This window comes from Podarcis bocagei (genome assembly GCF_964188305.1).
Source record: "Podarcis bocagei genome assembly, chromosome: 6".
Lineage (NCBI taxonomy): Eukaryota > Metazoa > Chordata > Lepidosauria > Squamata > Lacertidae > Podarcis > Podarcis bocagei.
In genome coordinates, this window is record NC_138130.1 from 99,149,655 (window position 1) to 99,165,484 (window position 15,830).

Here is a 15,830-nt window from a genome sequence, read left to right on the forward strand (position 1 = left end):
ATAGATGTAAAAATATAAGAAAGACTGACAAGACTTTAATCAAGCTGAGAAGATGCACCAGAACCAAGGTGACTTATCAGTGGCCCAGAGAGACCTTCACGAGGCTCCATCTAACAGCGTTTACTTTTAAATTTTATAGATCCATAAGCAGCCTTTTAAAGCTCAGGCATGAATTTTCCCAAGTAGGCATACTAAACGTGATGATAAAAATCCACATAACCCTTTTCAACACGGACATTACAAAAACAGGCAACAGGAACGACGATAAGCAAAAATGGGAATAAGGTTGTTTGAATTTAGGCGGCTGATTTAGCACCAAACCTAAACAGAGCCATGGCGGCAAGATAACAGGGCCCTAAGCCAGGCACACCAACTCTATGGGGTGAAAGGCACCTCGGCCCCCTCAATATTTCTTTTAAGGGGGCCAGGCCCCCTCAATTTTGAGGCAGCCCTGCTTTGTGTTTTAACCACTGGGCACGCAATTGGCTGCTGCTAAATGCATTGCCTCAATTTGGCTGCTGGGAGAGAAACAATTTGTACCAGGAAGATTCACTCATAAACACCTGGACAGAAACAAAATCTGTTTCCTTTACATCTACAAAGCATGATTCTCCCGCATTTTGCAAAATTAAATAAAAGTCCTAATAGGGAATGTAATGCAAAAACAGGCAATGCTCTTTCCACTGGATTTTTTCCACCAGTTTCCTGAAGTCCTGTTTCCTGTCACTATCAGCTCTCGGTCCTCTCTGACCTCAGGCATAAAAATCCTCTCCTGGGGGGAAAAAGATGTTTTTGTTTCACAGGCTACTTTTACTTCCAGATTCCTATTGTGGTGCCATTCATTCTCTTTGGCTGCCCCACGTATTTTAAGGGTTTTGATCACGATTTTCAGTGGCGGGGAATGAACAGCACCTTGTGGTAAACAAGGCAAACACATACATAAGTATATAAGCCACGTGTCTGAAATAGCGCAGGAGAGCAGTCCTGAAGCCATTTTGACTCTCCCAAACTGACCTCAAATATTCCTCTGCGAGGAGGAAGGAAAAGGGCAGTCTTTGGACTGTAAGGGCTCACACCTCCCTTTCCAAACACAGTCTGGCGAGTATCTGTTAAGCTGAGCAAACTATCAATATGCCTAAGAAATTCAGGAACTAAAGTATTTACCATCTCAAAGGAATGGCCAGGCTACCCAGAAAATGAAACTGAGTAAGGCATTATCAGGTATCCTGGCAGACAAGAGAGAAGCAACCCTCTCAAATTTCTGCTGGAGACCGCCTCCTTCTCTGATGTATGTAGGATGTTTCAGGGGGTGGGGGTGGGTGGGTCTTGGGCTACAGGGTAGGCAATTTCAAATGTCTTTATAGGGGCTTGCGCACCATTTTTCAGGGTTCTCCTCCCTCCTGCGTGTGGCGAGTGGGGACCCTGTTGCAACAGTTCATTTCCTTGAATAAAGATCAGGCTTACTAGTCGCTTTGCTTTCAATATACCCTGGTTAACCTCTGCTTTCTCTCTGACAGCTCTTCCAAGGGACTCTGTACGGGCTCTAGATACCCCATAAGGGAATTAGGGGTATTTTTCTTACAACATTTACACAGCCAGAATGCAGTGTGAAGATATCAAAGGATATCCCCCATGGAGGGGGGGAGTTAAGAAAGATTGGAGAGCTAAGCACAACCAAGTCATCGAGCGAGCAGAATGACTTCTGTTCACTCAGTGGGTCCCCCAACTCTCTCGAGCTGGGGCACAGGTGGCGCTGTGGGTTAAACCACAGAGCCTAGGGCTTGCCGATCGGAAGGTCGGCGGTTCAAATCCCCGCGATGGGGTGAGCTCCCGTTGCTCGGTCCCTGCTCCTGCCAACCTAGCAGTTCGAAAGCACGTCAAAGTGCAAGTAGATAAATAGGTACCACTCCGGTGGGAAAGTAAACGGCGTTTCCGTGCGCTGCTCTGGTTCGCCAGAAGCGGCTTAGTCATGCTGGCCACATGACCTGGAAGCTGTACGCCGGCTCCCTCGGCCAATAAAGCGAGATGAGCGCCGCAACCCCAGAGTCGGCCATGACTGGACCTAATAGTCAGGGGTCCTTTTACCTTTTTATCTTTAACACTCTGGAGCAGATGGAGGGGTGGGTGGGTGGGATGCAGGAAAATGAAAGATAGGGGAACTTTCGCTGTACAAGTGGAAATCTATCCGCTCATGGAGATAGGCTGAGCCTATAATCTTGGAAGGAGGACATGGCAGAAACAGAGGCGCTCCCAAACCCTGCAGAGAGATATGAGGCTAATCTGCCTTTTCCCCCTGGGTGTGCCTGCTAATGAAAGTCCACCAAGTAAAGAAGAGGCCAGGGCACAATAGCATAAGGCAATCCTGCTGGATGAGACCAATGGCCCATCTCATCCAACAGCCTCTTGTCACAGTGGTTGGGGGGAACCCGCAAGCGGGATTTGAACGCGAGAGCTGCTCTCCCCTCCTGTGGTTTCCAGAAACTGGCATTCAGAAGCCAATTAAAAATGGAAAGCGTGATGCTGGTGGTCAACAAAAGAGGCTTAAAGACTCTCTGGAGGCAAATCTATATAAAAAAAAGGCAACATAAACACTGACTCGGCTACGAGTGATCATCAAAGAAGAAGATTCAGAAGCTTTAATGCATTTGGCTGTGGCAGTAGAGCCGAGCCATTGTGGCTAGTAGCCTTCTGCAAACGACCTCCTCATGGTTTAAACCCCCACTTTATCCAGAAGAAGGCAAATGGGCTTACCATGGGCTTCTTGTATTCGTTGGGCTTGATGCAGCGGACGAAGAATGGCTGGCAGACGCTGAGAGTCCTCATCAGAAGCTCCAGCGAGCGCTTGAACTGGCTGCTGAGAGTCGGGGAGCGCTTCCTGGTCTCTGCCCCCTGGAAAGGAAGGGGGGGAGCGCCGCAGAGGATCAGTGTCCGGAAATGAAAGGATAATGAAAACAGCAGCAGAGCATTTCCCTCTCAAGCTGGGTCACAGGGGACAGTCTGTTGCACAGGAAGCCGTGTTTCAGCAAGGCAGGCCGTTTGTCCGCCTTGGCCAGGGCAACCAAGCCTTTTCGGATTACAGTCAAACCTCAGGTTACAGACGCTTCAGGTTGCGATTTTTTGGGTTGCGGACCTGCCGAAACCTGGAAGTACCAGAATGGGTTACTTCTGTGTTTTGGCAGTTGCACATGCGCAGAAGTGCTCAATCGCACTTTGCGCATGCGCAGAAGCGCCGAATCGCAACCCGTGCGTGCGCAGATGCGCCGCTGCAAATTGCGAACGTGCATCCCGCACGGATCACATTTGCAACCTGAACGTCCACTGTACTGCCTCCTGTTTCCATTAACTCATTCCCACTGCCCCCTACACTAAAGTAAAGGTAAAGGGACCCCTGACCATTAGGTTCAGTAGTGACCGACTCTGGGGTTGCGGTGCTCATCTCGCTTTATTGGCCGAGGGAGCTGGCGTACAGCTTCTGGGTCATGTGGCCAGCATGACTAAGCCACTTCTGCGGAAACCAGAGCAGTGCACGGAGCGGTACCTATTTATCTACCTGCACTGGTGCGCTTTCAAACTGCTAGGTTGGCAGGAGCAGAGACCGAGCAACGGGAGCTCACCCCGTCGCGGGGATTCGAACCGCCGACCTTCTGATTGGCAAGTCCTAGGCTCTGTGGTTTAACCCACAGCGCCACCCGCATCCCTTCGGCCCCTACCCTCGACAAAGCATTATTCAGGATAGCAGATTGCAGGCCCCACTAAGGAAGATAGCAACCCACCAAGATTCAAAAGAGTTAACAATTGGTTGCCGCCATCCAAGCTCTCAGGCAAGGGAAATTTGACACCCTGGAGATGGCAGGGGTTGGACTGGGGACCTTCTGCACTCAAAGCATGTCTTCTGCCCCTGTGGGAAGGGGACAAAGGCATAGAGGGTATGTCCATTCATGGAGATCAGTTCTCACAGTTGAAGGAACCTCCACAGGCGGAGTCAGTGTATCTCTGAATACCACGCGCTGAGAACAAACAACAAGCGATGTTGCAAGAAAGGAGATTCCGACTAAACTTCAGGAAGAACTGTCTGACAGTAAGAGGAGGTCTCCCTTGGGCTCTCCTTTCTTGGAAGTTTTTGAGCAGAGGTTGGGTGGCCATCTGTCATGGAGGTTTTAGTTGCGGTTCCTGCATTTCAGGGGTTGGACTAGATGACCCTGGGAACCCTTTCCAACTCTACCATTCCATGATTCAGAATATCTCACCAATAGGAACTCTGGACACTGCCTGGTACCAGGTGAGGCTATTTCTCCATCTACCCCAATGCTGTTTGCTCTGACCAGCAGCTGCTTCCTCAGATACCGGGCAGCCTCTGATTGGCCTGTTTGAAGCTGGCGTTCAGAGGGGAAGTCCCGCCCTGAGATCCCACCAGACAGGGGAAATCTCCAATGGCCAGCAAGCACGTGAGAACTGTCTGCCGGAAGCGAGGGGGATCGCAACCGCCGCCCACCTGAAAAAGGTGAGCATCCATTCTGTTCAAGTTCATAGAAAAGATCCTCTGCATTCCCCCCCCCACTTCCCCACCAGCATTTAGAAGGTTACAAGCTGCTGCGTCAAATTATAAAGCACACTTAAGAAAAGTAAGAAAACATCACACAGTGCGATGTCAATGGCCCCAATAATTATGATCTTTAAGTTTAAAGCCCCAAAGTCTTGGGAGGAAAAAGAAAATGAATGCAAGAGAATGAACTTGAACTAAAAATTGTTCAAAGTTCTACCCCCCAAACAGACTTAATTCACATTCCATTCACCCAGCTGTTCGTGGGAGCTACTTTCAGGTGTAGCTCAGAGATTTTTTCGAACTACTTCAGATGAATTCGTTAAAGCAAATTAGTTCGTTCTAACGTTCAGTGAACCTTGGCGTCTACGGAGCACGTACTTTTGGTTCACATTTAAAAAGTGTCACATCCCATTTTTACGGATTTGATTCAACCCTCAAATAAGCAACGTGACTCAGGAAGTAAATTCCCTGCCCAGCCACAAATAAACAGCCAGCATCCCTGAGCGACAAGTGTCCAATAAGCTTTTCCAATGCCTCTTCTGTGACAGTCCCAGATACCCAAAGGAAAATCCTGTGTAACAAAATTCCCCTTCGTTGCCTGCTGCCCATATAATAATTAACAGAGAATGGATTCTATTATCTATCTATTGATCTATCTATTATCTATCTATCTATCTATCTATATCTATCTATCTATCTATCTATCTATCTATCTATCTATCGAATAAAAGTGGGGCCCTGAGACTTGTGGGTATAAAGCGGTATATAAATTCAAATAAGTGGGTATAAAGCGGTATATAAATTCAATAATTTCAATAAATGAAAATAAACTGTCCCCCAACCACCCCTTGGGAATACCGATCACAAACACCACACAATTTGTATCTCTATGGGATTTGAAATTGCTTTTGCATATGGTTTGTTTGTTTGTTTGTTTGCTTGCTTGCTTGCTTGCTTTGGTAAACAGGAAATACTTTCCTGCAAGTTCAGGTATTTTATTTAAAAAAATTAACGTATCATATGGGATAAGGTATGGAATGATCTTTGAAGCATTGGATTTATGCCCTGGTAGTAGTCCGTCCCCATCAACAGCCTAGCTCAGAGCTTTCCAAACTTCTCATGTTGGTCGGCACACTTTTTAGACGTGCATCGTTTCAGGACAGAGCAAATTCAGTTTCTCTAGCAAACCGGAGGTGGAACTAACCCCTTTCCAGCCCCGGGAGGAGTGTTTGTGCAACACACCTACACACTGCAGCCAACACGCTAACATGTCGTGACGCAACAGTTTGGAAAGCTCTAGTCTAGCTGCTGCATTTTGAACCGGCTGGAGCAAAGTGCAGCAGTCCAAGGCATTTGGCTGGACTTAACACATAAAGGTAAAGGTAAAGGGACCCCTGACCGTTAGGTCCAGTCGTGACCGACTCTGGACCTGTGGCGCTCATCTCGCTTTAGTGGCCGAGGGAGCTGGCGTACAGCTTCTGGGTCATGTGGGCCAGCATGACTAAGCCGCTTCTGGCGAACCAGAGCAGCACACGGAAACGCTGTTTATCCTCCTGCCGGAGCGGTACCTATTTATCTACTTGCACTTGGACGTGCTCTCGAACTGCTAGGTGGGCAGGAGACATAGCGAGTCCTGAATGCAAGGTTCCAGAAAGAAGAACTGCCCCATTAAATAACTCTATTAATCCCAGAGAGGGAAGAGCCTGGAATAGGTTAAACATAAAGGCAAAGGGACCCCTGACCATTAGGTCCAGTCGTGACTGACTCTGGGGTTGCGGCGCTCATCTCGCTTTATTGGCCGAGGGGAGTCAGTGTACAGCTTCCGGGTCATGTGGCCAGCATGACTAAGCCGCTTCAGGCGAACCAGAGCGGCGCACAGAAACACCGTTTACCTTCCTGCTGGAGGGGTACCTATTTATCTACTTGCACTTTGACGTGCTTTCTAACTGCTAGGTGGGCAGGAGCAGGGACCGAGCAGCGGGAGCTCACCCCGTCACGGGGATTCGAACTGCCGACCTTCTAATCGGCAAGTCCTAGGCTCTGTGGTTTAACCCACAGCACCACCCGCGTCCCTTAATGGAATAGGTTAGGGGGAGGATAAAAGGGCTCAGCCAAGAATCAGAGGAAGTTGCCAGGTTGCAAATGCCTGACATCCTGTCCGACCCATCCAGCCTTTCTTTACCTTTCACCTTAGCAGGTGGGTCTTACTGACTGCCATGGAAGGGGTAAGGAAACGTGTCTGGATGAGAGCAGACTGAGAGGAAATAGGCCAGCCATCTTCAAATAGCTTCAAATAGAAAGGAGATTCCAGAGTGGTGCATGCTCTAGTTATCTCCCAATTGGACTACTGCAATGCGCTCTACGTGGGGCTACCTTTGAAGGTGACCCGGAAACTGCAATTAATCCAGAATGTGTCAGCTAGTCTGGTGACTGGGGGGTGGCCGCTGAGACCACATAACACCAGTCCTGAGAGATCTGCAATGGCTCCCAGTACGCTTCCGAGCACAATTCAAAGTGTTGGTGCTGACCTTTAAAGCCCTAAACAGCCTCGGTCCTGTATACCTGAAGGAGCATCTCTACCCCCATCGTTCAGCCCAGACACTGAGATCCAGCACCGAGGGCCTTCTGGTGGTTCCCTTATTGCAAGAAGTGAGGTTACAGGGAACAAGGCAGAGGGCCTTCTCGGTGGTGGCGCCCGCCCTGTGGAACACCCTCCCTTCAGATGTGAAGAAAATAAGCAGCTATCTTATCTTTAAAAGACAGCTGAAGGCAGCCCTGTTCAGGGAAGTTTTTAATGTTTAATGCTGTATTGTTTTTAACACTTGATTGGGAGCCACCCAGAGTGGCTGGGGAAACTCAGCCAGATTGGTGGGGTATAAATAATAAATTATTGATAGGTAGCCGTGTTGGTCTGCCATAGTCAAAATAGACCAACTAAGTTAGTTCTTGGTATGAGCTTTCGTGTGCATGCACGTGTTTACGAAGAAGTGTGCATGCACACGAAAGCTCATACCAAGAACTAACTTAGTTGGTCTTTAAGGTGCTACTGGAAGGAATTTTTTTATTTTAATAAATTATTATTATTATAGTCAACAACAATGGGTTTTCGGAACCTCCTTTTGCGCTCTGAGCTCTTACAGGATGGAAGACTCTCCTGGCACACCCAACCAGGTAACTGCCAGACTAATGGAGGCCCAATTTAGCCTTTGATCCCTAGAGGAAAAGCCCCTGAACCTCTTTGATTGCCCTTCACCATCACCTTTTCCAGCATAATGTAGTGGCTCCAGGCATCCCTAGCAAAGGCAGAGAACAGCTTTGCTTCCCTGAGGCAAGCCCTCCGCGAATCTGCAACCACCTCTGTCCTTTCGCGAGCGATCTGCTGCAAAGGACGCAAGGAGAAGAGTAAAACCGGCGACAGAGGAGGGCGGGTTGGGGGGAGCAGGAGTGGGGTGGGGAGGGGGAAGAGAAGAAATGAACATACCACACACGAGGGAGCTCTTTGGCTTATTTTTACCTTCAGGCTGGGTGCTGGCGACTGCCCAAAAGCACTGGACGCATAGCCACAGAGAAACTACAGGGGATCAAAAGACAAAAAAACAAAAAACAAAAAACGAGAGACAGAGAATAGGAGAAAAAAAAGTGAAAAAGAAGAACGACTAAGACAGGACTTCCGAGCTATTCACTAACCACAAGCAGCTGGTTCGGGGGTGTTTGAAACCCAAGTATTTGCAATGGCTGCTTTTGAGTAGGCGTTCTATTCCTGCCACCCAATGGTAGGGATGGAGGCAGAGGCAGCTTGCTGGGTGGGGTGCTACGCTAGCTTCCCTGCAAGGATCTGGGGCCATGGCTGCTTAACAGGACGGACAGGTTGGTGCAGTGCAAACCAGGGATGTAAGAAGACATTGTTTCGTGCTGCATTCGTTGCACGCATCTGCGTTTCCATTCCGCTGCAGATCGCCTTCTGCTGCAAAATTCTGTTAACTAATGTAGTTGTTTCGCTGGGTTGATTTCTGTTCTGCACACCGGAGGAATAAGGCAACCCCGGCAACTTTGGCTCCCATTTCCGTTTCATTGGAATTCAACACTCCCAGTGCAAATGTGCTGCGGGAACTACCGTATTTTTTGCTCTATAGGATGCACCCAACCATTCCATTTCTCCCGCCGCTTCACTGAAGGGGAGCTGCGCAGAGAGGGGGAGATTTTTTTTTCCTTGTTCTTCCCCTCTAAAACAAGGTGCGTTCAGTGCGTTCAAGGTGCATTCAGTCACCTTCAGTGAAGGCAACCCGAAGCCTCCGGAGCACAGCGGGAGTTCCCGCTGCGTTCTGGAGGCTTTAGGCGGCTACCTTGGAAGCCTGGAAAGTGAGAGGGGTCGGTGCGCACTGACCCCTCTCACTCTCCAGGCTTCAGTGAAGGCAACCCAAAGCCCCAGGAGCGCGGCGGGAGTTCCCACTGTGCTCTGGAGGCTTCGGGTTCCTTTCGACCTGCTCTTTGGGGCTGGCGGGGGGAAGTGCTGCTTTCCCCCACCGCCAGCCCCAAAGAGCAGGTCGGAGAGCAGCGGAAAGGCTGCGTGCAGCCTTCCCGTTGCTCCCCGAGCTTGCGCTCCGCAGGCTTTGGGTTCCTTTTGCTGAAGCTGGGAGAGCAAGACTCTCCCGGCTTCAGCGAAAGGAACCTGAAGCCTCCGGAACGCAGTGGGAATTCGGGGGCTATCGCTGAAGTCTGGAGAGCGAGAGGAGTCAGTGTGAACCGACCCCTCTCGCTCTGAAGGCTTCAGCGAAAGCAACGCAAAGCTTCCGGAGTGTGGAGGGAGCGCTCCCTCTGCGCTCCGGAGGCTTCATGTCGCTATCGCTAAAGCCAAGGAGCCTGCATTCGCTCCACAGGACGCACACACATTTCCCCTTAATTTTTGAAGGGGAAAAGTGCATCCTATAGAGCGCAAAACACGGTAATTTGGCACTCCTGAGGATGTGTTCGCACCGCACCAACCCCCCCCCACCTCAATAAGAAGCAATGGCACACCCAGTTGGAAGCTAGAGCAGTGGTTTCACCCCACTTCTGAACAGAGGAGGAATCCATTTGGTTGGAGGCTACTCACTCCTCTGGATTTTGCATCACAGTTTGGGTGCTCAAAATAGTGTCCACGAAAACACACATTTTACTGTTACGTGTATTTAACCCAAAAGCTCATTGAAGAGCATTGAAAAATATGCATTGGGGGGGGCATGCATACAAAAAAAAAAGTGTGCATTGCTGCAGATAATAATGTGTATAATTTTTGGTTCATTCTTCAAATAATTCTGCATAGAATGGGATAGAGCAGACTGATGGTTGAGAACCAGCAAAAATGAATAGGAACAGATGTCAGCTGATCTGTCCCAGTGTGTGGATTTCAGTATAAAACTGCGAACTTTTTTTCTTTATTCTTCATCCTTTGGAGTGGTAGAAGCTGTGTGCATCTGATCAGGCATCAGATTGGCTTGTTACAGCAAGCAGCTTTCATGGAATTTGGATTTCAAGCAATAACCGAGAGCCTGCTCTTTTTCCATGTGCTGACTGATCACAAAACCTATCTCCATCCCACCCACCCCCTGCGCATCCATTAAATACAAGCCCCACAGATCCAGCCCATCCTTTAGACCCCAGGACCCCTGAATGCTCCAGCAACAGCATCTTGAACACTGGGACCCCTGGGATCTGTAGAATCTCGTGGCTCCCGGGTCTTCAGTAAGGGCTCAGGAGCCTTGGGAAACAGCAGTCCCCAAGCATCCCATGGCCCCCACCAAGTGCTGTTGCTACTGAGAACAATGCCAACAGCCTTTGCTACTGCTGTTGCCAGGTTAGATTTAGTGGGATGTGGAAAAGGGTGTCTTTCTGGCAATTTGCCCACCGCCTGACAATTGATACCCAGTGATATTTTTCTTACACAATATGGGTGGCTACCTGGTTTTGGCCGCAGCGTTGAATTCCCTGTTGGCTGATGCCTTGGAGGCGATATCCCAGTGATGGATGTGGCCAAAACTGGATGTAGCCACCCCACACGGTTGCACACACCCAAGACCCACAGTCCCCCATCTCAGCTAACTTGTGCACGTCACCTGAGGTTGGGCAGGGGGTTATCAAACTCACCCCACTCCTCAAATGATCGATCCGATGACTGGGGAGCAGGCAATTTCTGTCCACCTCGGGATGTGACGGAGACCCAGCTCTATGTATATGTTATTTCCCACTCCCTTTTTGCAACTGCCAAAATTTGCATTGGGCAGGGGCTGATCCAACCATATACCGTATTTTTTGCTCTATAAGACTCACTTTTTCCCTCCTAAAAAGTAAGGGGAAATGTGTGTGTGTCTTATGGAGCGAATGCAGGCTGCGCAGCTATCCCAGAAGCCAGAAGAGCAAGAGGGATTGCTGCTTTACTGCGCAGCGATCCTCCTTGCTGTTCTGGCTTCTGAGATTCAGAATATTTTTTTTCTTGTTTTCCTCCTCCAAAAACTAGGTGCGTCTTGTGGTCTGGTGCGTCTTATAGAGCGAAAAATACGGTACATCAGTCTTTACAGACCTGGTCACCCCAGCATCAATGCCACCACTGACATATGAAGGTTCCATCACAGGTAATATCCCTCCCCTCCAGTGTATCATAGACGAACATAGAGACCCTCTAGTCTCACACAAGGGTTACCATTTCCCTCCCACCCTGCTGATTAGATACAATTGAAGCCTCTTTTATGCTTTAAACCAGCTGTTCCACAAGTGGGTTGTACCACCCTCCAGGGAAGGAGATTACCACCAGGGCAGCAGGGGAGGACCTGAAGGTGTCAATTACTTTGAAAAGCTGGCGTCGCTGGACCAAGTTAATCCATTCTGTTGTATTTGTTAAATCTACATAGCTTTAATTTTCAAACAGATGTGCAATAAATCGTTAGTCGCCAGAGTAGTTACCGTATTTTTCACTCTATAGGACGCACTGGACCATAGGAGGGGGAGAACAGGGGGGGGAATTCTCCCCCTTCTCTGCTCAGCGCCCCTTTAGCGAAGCGGCCCCTTCCATTTCTCCTCCCGCTTTGCTGAAGGGGCGCTGAGCAGAGAGGGAAAACTGTGCAGCGCCTCTCCAGCGAAGCCTGGAGAGCAAGAGGGATCGGTGTGCACCGACCCCTCTCGCTCTCCAGGCTTCAGGCGGCTATCCGCAAGCCTTTGGAGCGCAGTGAGAACTCCTGCTGTGCTCCGAAGGCTTGTGGATAGCTGCCTGAAGCCCCCGGAGCGCAGCGGGAGTTTGCACTGCACTCCGGGGGCTTCGGGCTTCAGGCGGCTATCCACAAGTCTTCGGAGCACAGCGGGAACTCCGGGGGCTTCAGGCGGCTTCAGCGAAAGCAACGTGAAGCCTCTGGCGCACGGGGGGAGCTCTCCCTCTGCGCTTTGGAGGCTTCGCGTTGCTATCACTGAAGCCAAGGAGCCTGCATTCGCTCCATAGGACGCACACACATTTCCCCTTAATTTTTGGAGGGGGAAAAGTGCATCCTATAGAGCGAAAAATACGGTACTTGCCAGAGTTGTGCATGCTCTGGTTATCTCCCGCTTGGACTACTGCCATGTGCTCTATGTGGGTTTTTTTGAAATGCTCAGAGGAAATCTGATTGGTTCATACGTACACTGTGTAAAAAGTTCTTTTGTGAATAAAACGACCTGGGCCGGAGGGTGGACAGGAATTATTATTATATGCACCCCGCTTAGAGTCTTGCTGGTATTTTATCAGAGTCCAATCCTTCCTTTGCTTTGGGAACGCCACAAGAGATCCTTCTCCTCTTACCAAAGTTTGTGTCTTTTAACTAAGGTTGTTAGGGAACCACAAATCTTAGGGTTCCCCCCCTTTCCTGACATTTATTGGTGCTTTTCTGCCCAAAGGAGTCAAAAGAGGAGCATTTTAAAAAAACCAGAAAGTGCCCAAATGAACACAGACTGCAAAGCATGCATATTGAAATAACAAAATCTGAGCAATGAACAAACACTCTCTCACACACACAGGCCGGCAAAGAAAGAAAACATCAGTTAAACAGCAGATGAGGAGAAAATAAAAGCCATTGGCTTGATGGAAGTGGATGGCTTTCACCAGACACTGGAATGCCCCTAAAGTGGGTGGACAGACAGGTCTGGAAAGCGGGGAGGCTTCCAATTCCTAGGTACTGCTACCAAGAAGGCCCTGTCCCTGCCAGGGACCAAGGAGGGAATATTGCATTCGTTTTCCTGATAATAGTGCTAGCGCTTCTGTTTTCAAATGCTCCTTACCAGCGCTATTTCTCTGGAAAAAGAGGTGCCAGAGTTCACCATGAACTTCTCCCGTGTTCTCTTAGAATGGTAATTGCACCCACCTGAGAGGTGCCGAGTTCCAGTGAACACCAGCTGAAAAAAAAGAGTCCTGCTTGCTGGTATTCTGCCCCAAATTATGTTGCTTTACTCCTGCGATTTGCTGGGTTAAAGGGGCTTCACATGGAGATCTTCCAGAATCAAATAACACCGAAATGAGCACTAATCGCGATCTATATTCCATGAGTTTTCACACTGTTATGTTGCGTGAAAGATCAAACAGAAAGGGGAAATCAACGGTTTTTGGATTCGGCAAAACCATTGAAAATGGTTTTGCAAAACATCTCCAGCAAAACTGGAGATGACCCAGGAGGACCCGAGTCCAGCCTGCTCCCTTGAAACAGGAGAATATTGGAGAAGGCTGGGCCTCCATCCTCAGTAAGGGGATAATACTGACAAGGCGCTTGCAAGGATCACAGAACGACAATGCACATAAAATGCTACAAACACTGTAAAGCAAATAACTACTAGAGTTGCTACGAATAGGTGATTTTGACTTTGGGAAACAAAAGTAGGCATGCATCGCATCCCTAATTCTCATTGCTTCCTTTCAATCTGACTTTTTAATGCTCCGCTGGCTCAAAATCCAGAGACGCTGTCTCTTTTATTCCTGCTGAAGCTGTTCTCTCTATGGCACCCGAACATGACCTTTGCCTTTAAGCTGTTCAGCCGAGGGATTTGATGCGCCGGCAAAGAGCCGACCCCTGACCTCTTAACGCTGAGCTAGCTCTCTATCTCCTTATATGCGTTACTCTTCGGCATCATCCCCACCATGCAAAAAGGCTGCGGTGAGCCTCACCTTTCCGATTCAGAGCAGCTTCTTCCATGCACCTTTCCTCAGCCATGCGCTTAAGCTGCGCCTCCTGACCTCACTGTGCTTAAGAGGTGTTTTACGAGTCACATCTTAAGTGACGCTTAAGGCTCCTGCTCAGCGGCTGATTTTTTACAAAAACAAATGTGGACAGTGTCATCAACTGAGCAGGGCCACCCATCATAGCTGTCAACCGTCCCTTATTTGGCGGGAAACTCCCTTATCCCAGCGCCGTGTCCCGCTGCTGTCCCTTATTGATGATGTCCCTTAAATTTCCCGAGTTTCAAAGGAAGCAGCTCCTCTCCCTCCCTCCCTGCCGGCCAAGGAGGAGGGAGGCTCCAACTGTGTTGCTTGTCTGCCCAGCCCGCCCCCCTCCGGCCTCCTCTCACCAGCCTTGGCCCCCGGGAGCCCCTCCCCGCCAGGACTGGCGGGAGCCTCGGGCCCTTCCGCCGCCATCCTCCTCGTGGCCGCCGAACTGAGCGTCTCTGCCTGGGGCCTCCCCTCTGCCTGCTACCGCTCCCGCTAGGCCGTACTGCGGCTGTGCCACTGAAGGACCAGGATGAGATGGGCAGCCTGGCGCGCCCTATGAATTGCTGAGGAGCCTTGAGAGGAGAGCGAGGGCAACCATAGAGAAAGCAGTTTAGAGAGAGGAGGCGGAGGTGCGGGCAGGTGTTCCAAGGGCTAACCATATTGGGGGAAAGCGGAGGAAGGACCGCAAGTGCTTCTCCCATAGATTTGTAGTGGTAGACTAGCATAGAGAGTGTGATCTGTGAGTTTACTTAGGGTGCTATCCCCCCCCCTTCATCTTGCCCCACCTGATGGAACTGAGAGCTGCAGATGGAGCACGAGAGAAAAGATACAGAACTGCAGCAGCATCTTCGTAGCTTGGACTTTGTTTTGCTCAAAAAGTGGTTGCTGCTTGTAGTTATTTAATTGCAGTGTTTCATCAGCTGGTGTCTTGAGCAGCAACCTCTGGAAACGAATGGCCAAAAACCGTACCCCTGGATGGTTAAGTCCAGTCAAAGGTGACTATGGGATTGTGGCGCTCATCTCACTTTCAGGCCGAGGGAGCCGACGTTTGTCCACAGACAGCTTTCCTGGTCATGTGGCCAGCAGCACTAAACTGCTTCTGGTGCAACGGAACACCGTGACGGAAACCAGAGCACACGAAAACGCCGTCAACCTTCCCGCTGCAGTGATACCTATTTATCTACTCGCACTGGTGTGCTTTCGAACTGCTAGGTTGGCAGGAGCTGGGACAGAGCAACGGGAGCTCGCCCCATCGCACAGATTCGAACCGCTGACCTTCTGATCGGCAAGCCCAAGAGGCTCAGTGGTTTAGACCACAGCGCCACCCGCGTCCCCTTGATCCAGGGGGAATGAACAGACACATGGGTTGCCTAACCAGACTGCATCTCCTCCCTCTACAGAGGCCATCCCAGCTTAGGAAAAGGATCAAGTGAAACCATCCTAAAGCAACAGTTCTGCTGGTCTCTAATTGCAAGTGTGCCCTTTGCCTAGGAATCTTTTAGCATGGCTGCATAATGGTTTGGGAGACGGCGGATGCGCTCATTCCATGCCAGCATGCCTGATTCTGGCCATCCGCATGCACACAGAGACTTAAACCCCTTCAGGTCCCGTGGCCACCCATATGCCAGGCAGGACCAACAGGGGGAGCTGTCAGAGGGCAGGCATCCCAGAGCAAAAGGTAGAATCTGCCTTTAAAAAAACCCCCAAACACATTGCACATTCCCAACCATGCACACATCACTAAACCAGGAACATAAAATGAACATCACAAGAGTGTGCCTTTCATGGTTTCAAGTATGGCTGTCACCTGACTAAAGAAATCTTAGCTGGTTGGGAGATTTAGCTGATTAATACGTATAAATTTGCATGCGAGAAAAAGGTATAGAATTGCAGGAAGAAGAATGTTTGTTTATAGATGGTGCTCAAATGAGGCATTTAAAATTTGCAGCTTGATTAATCAAAGACATGTTATCAGGCGATCAAAATGTTTTTTGAAGTGACTATTCTGACATTGATTGATTGATTGATTGATTGATTGAGGTCAGTTGTGGTGTAGTGGTTAGAGTGTCAGATGGAGGGCCGGGAGTAAAA

At 49.5% G+C, this 15,830-nt stretch overlaps 1 protein-coding gene across 1 annotated transcript in view; it reads right to left on the reverse strand.

Moving 5' to 3' along the window:
• Positions 1-15,830, reverse strand: part of MYO7A (myosin VIIA) — a 181,337-nt gene that overhangs the window by 63,903 nt on the left and 101,604 nt on the right. Inside the window, exon 16 of the mRNA XM_081197518.1 lies at positions 2,752-2,889. Coding sequence (XP_081053644.1) covers positions 2,752-2,889 — 138 coding nt within the window. The remainder of the gene's footprint in view (positions 1-2,751; positions 2,890-15,830) is intronic.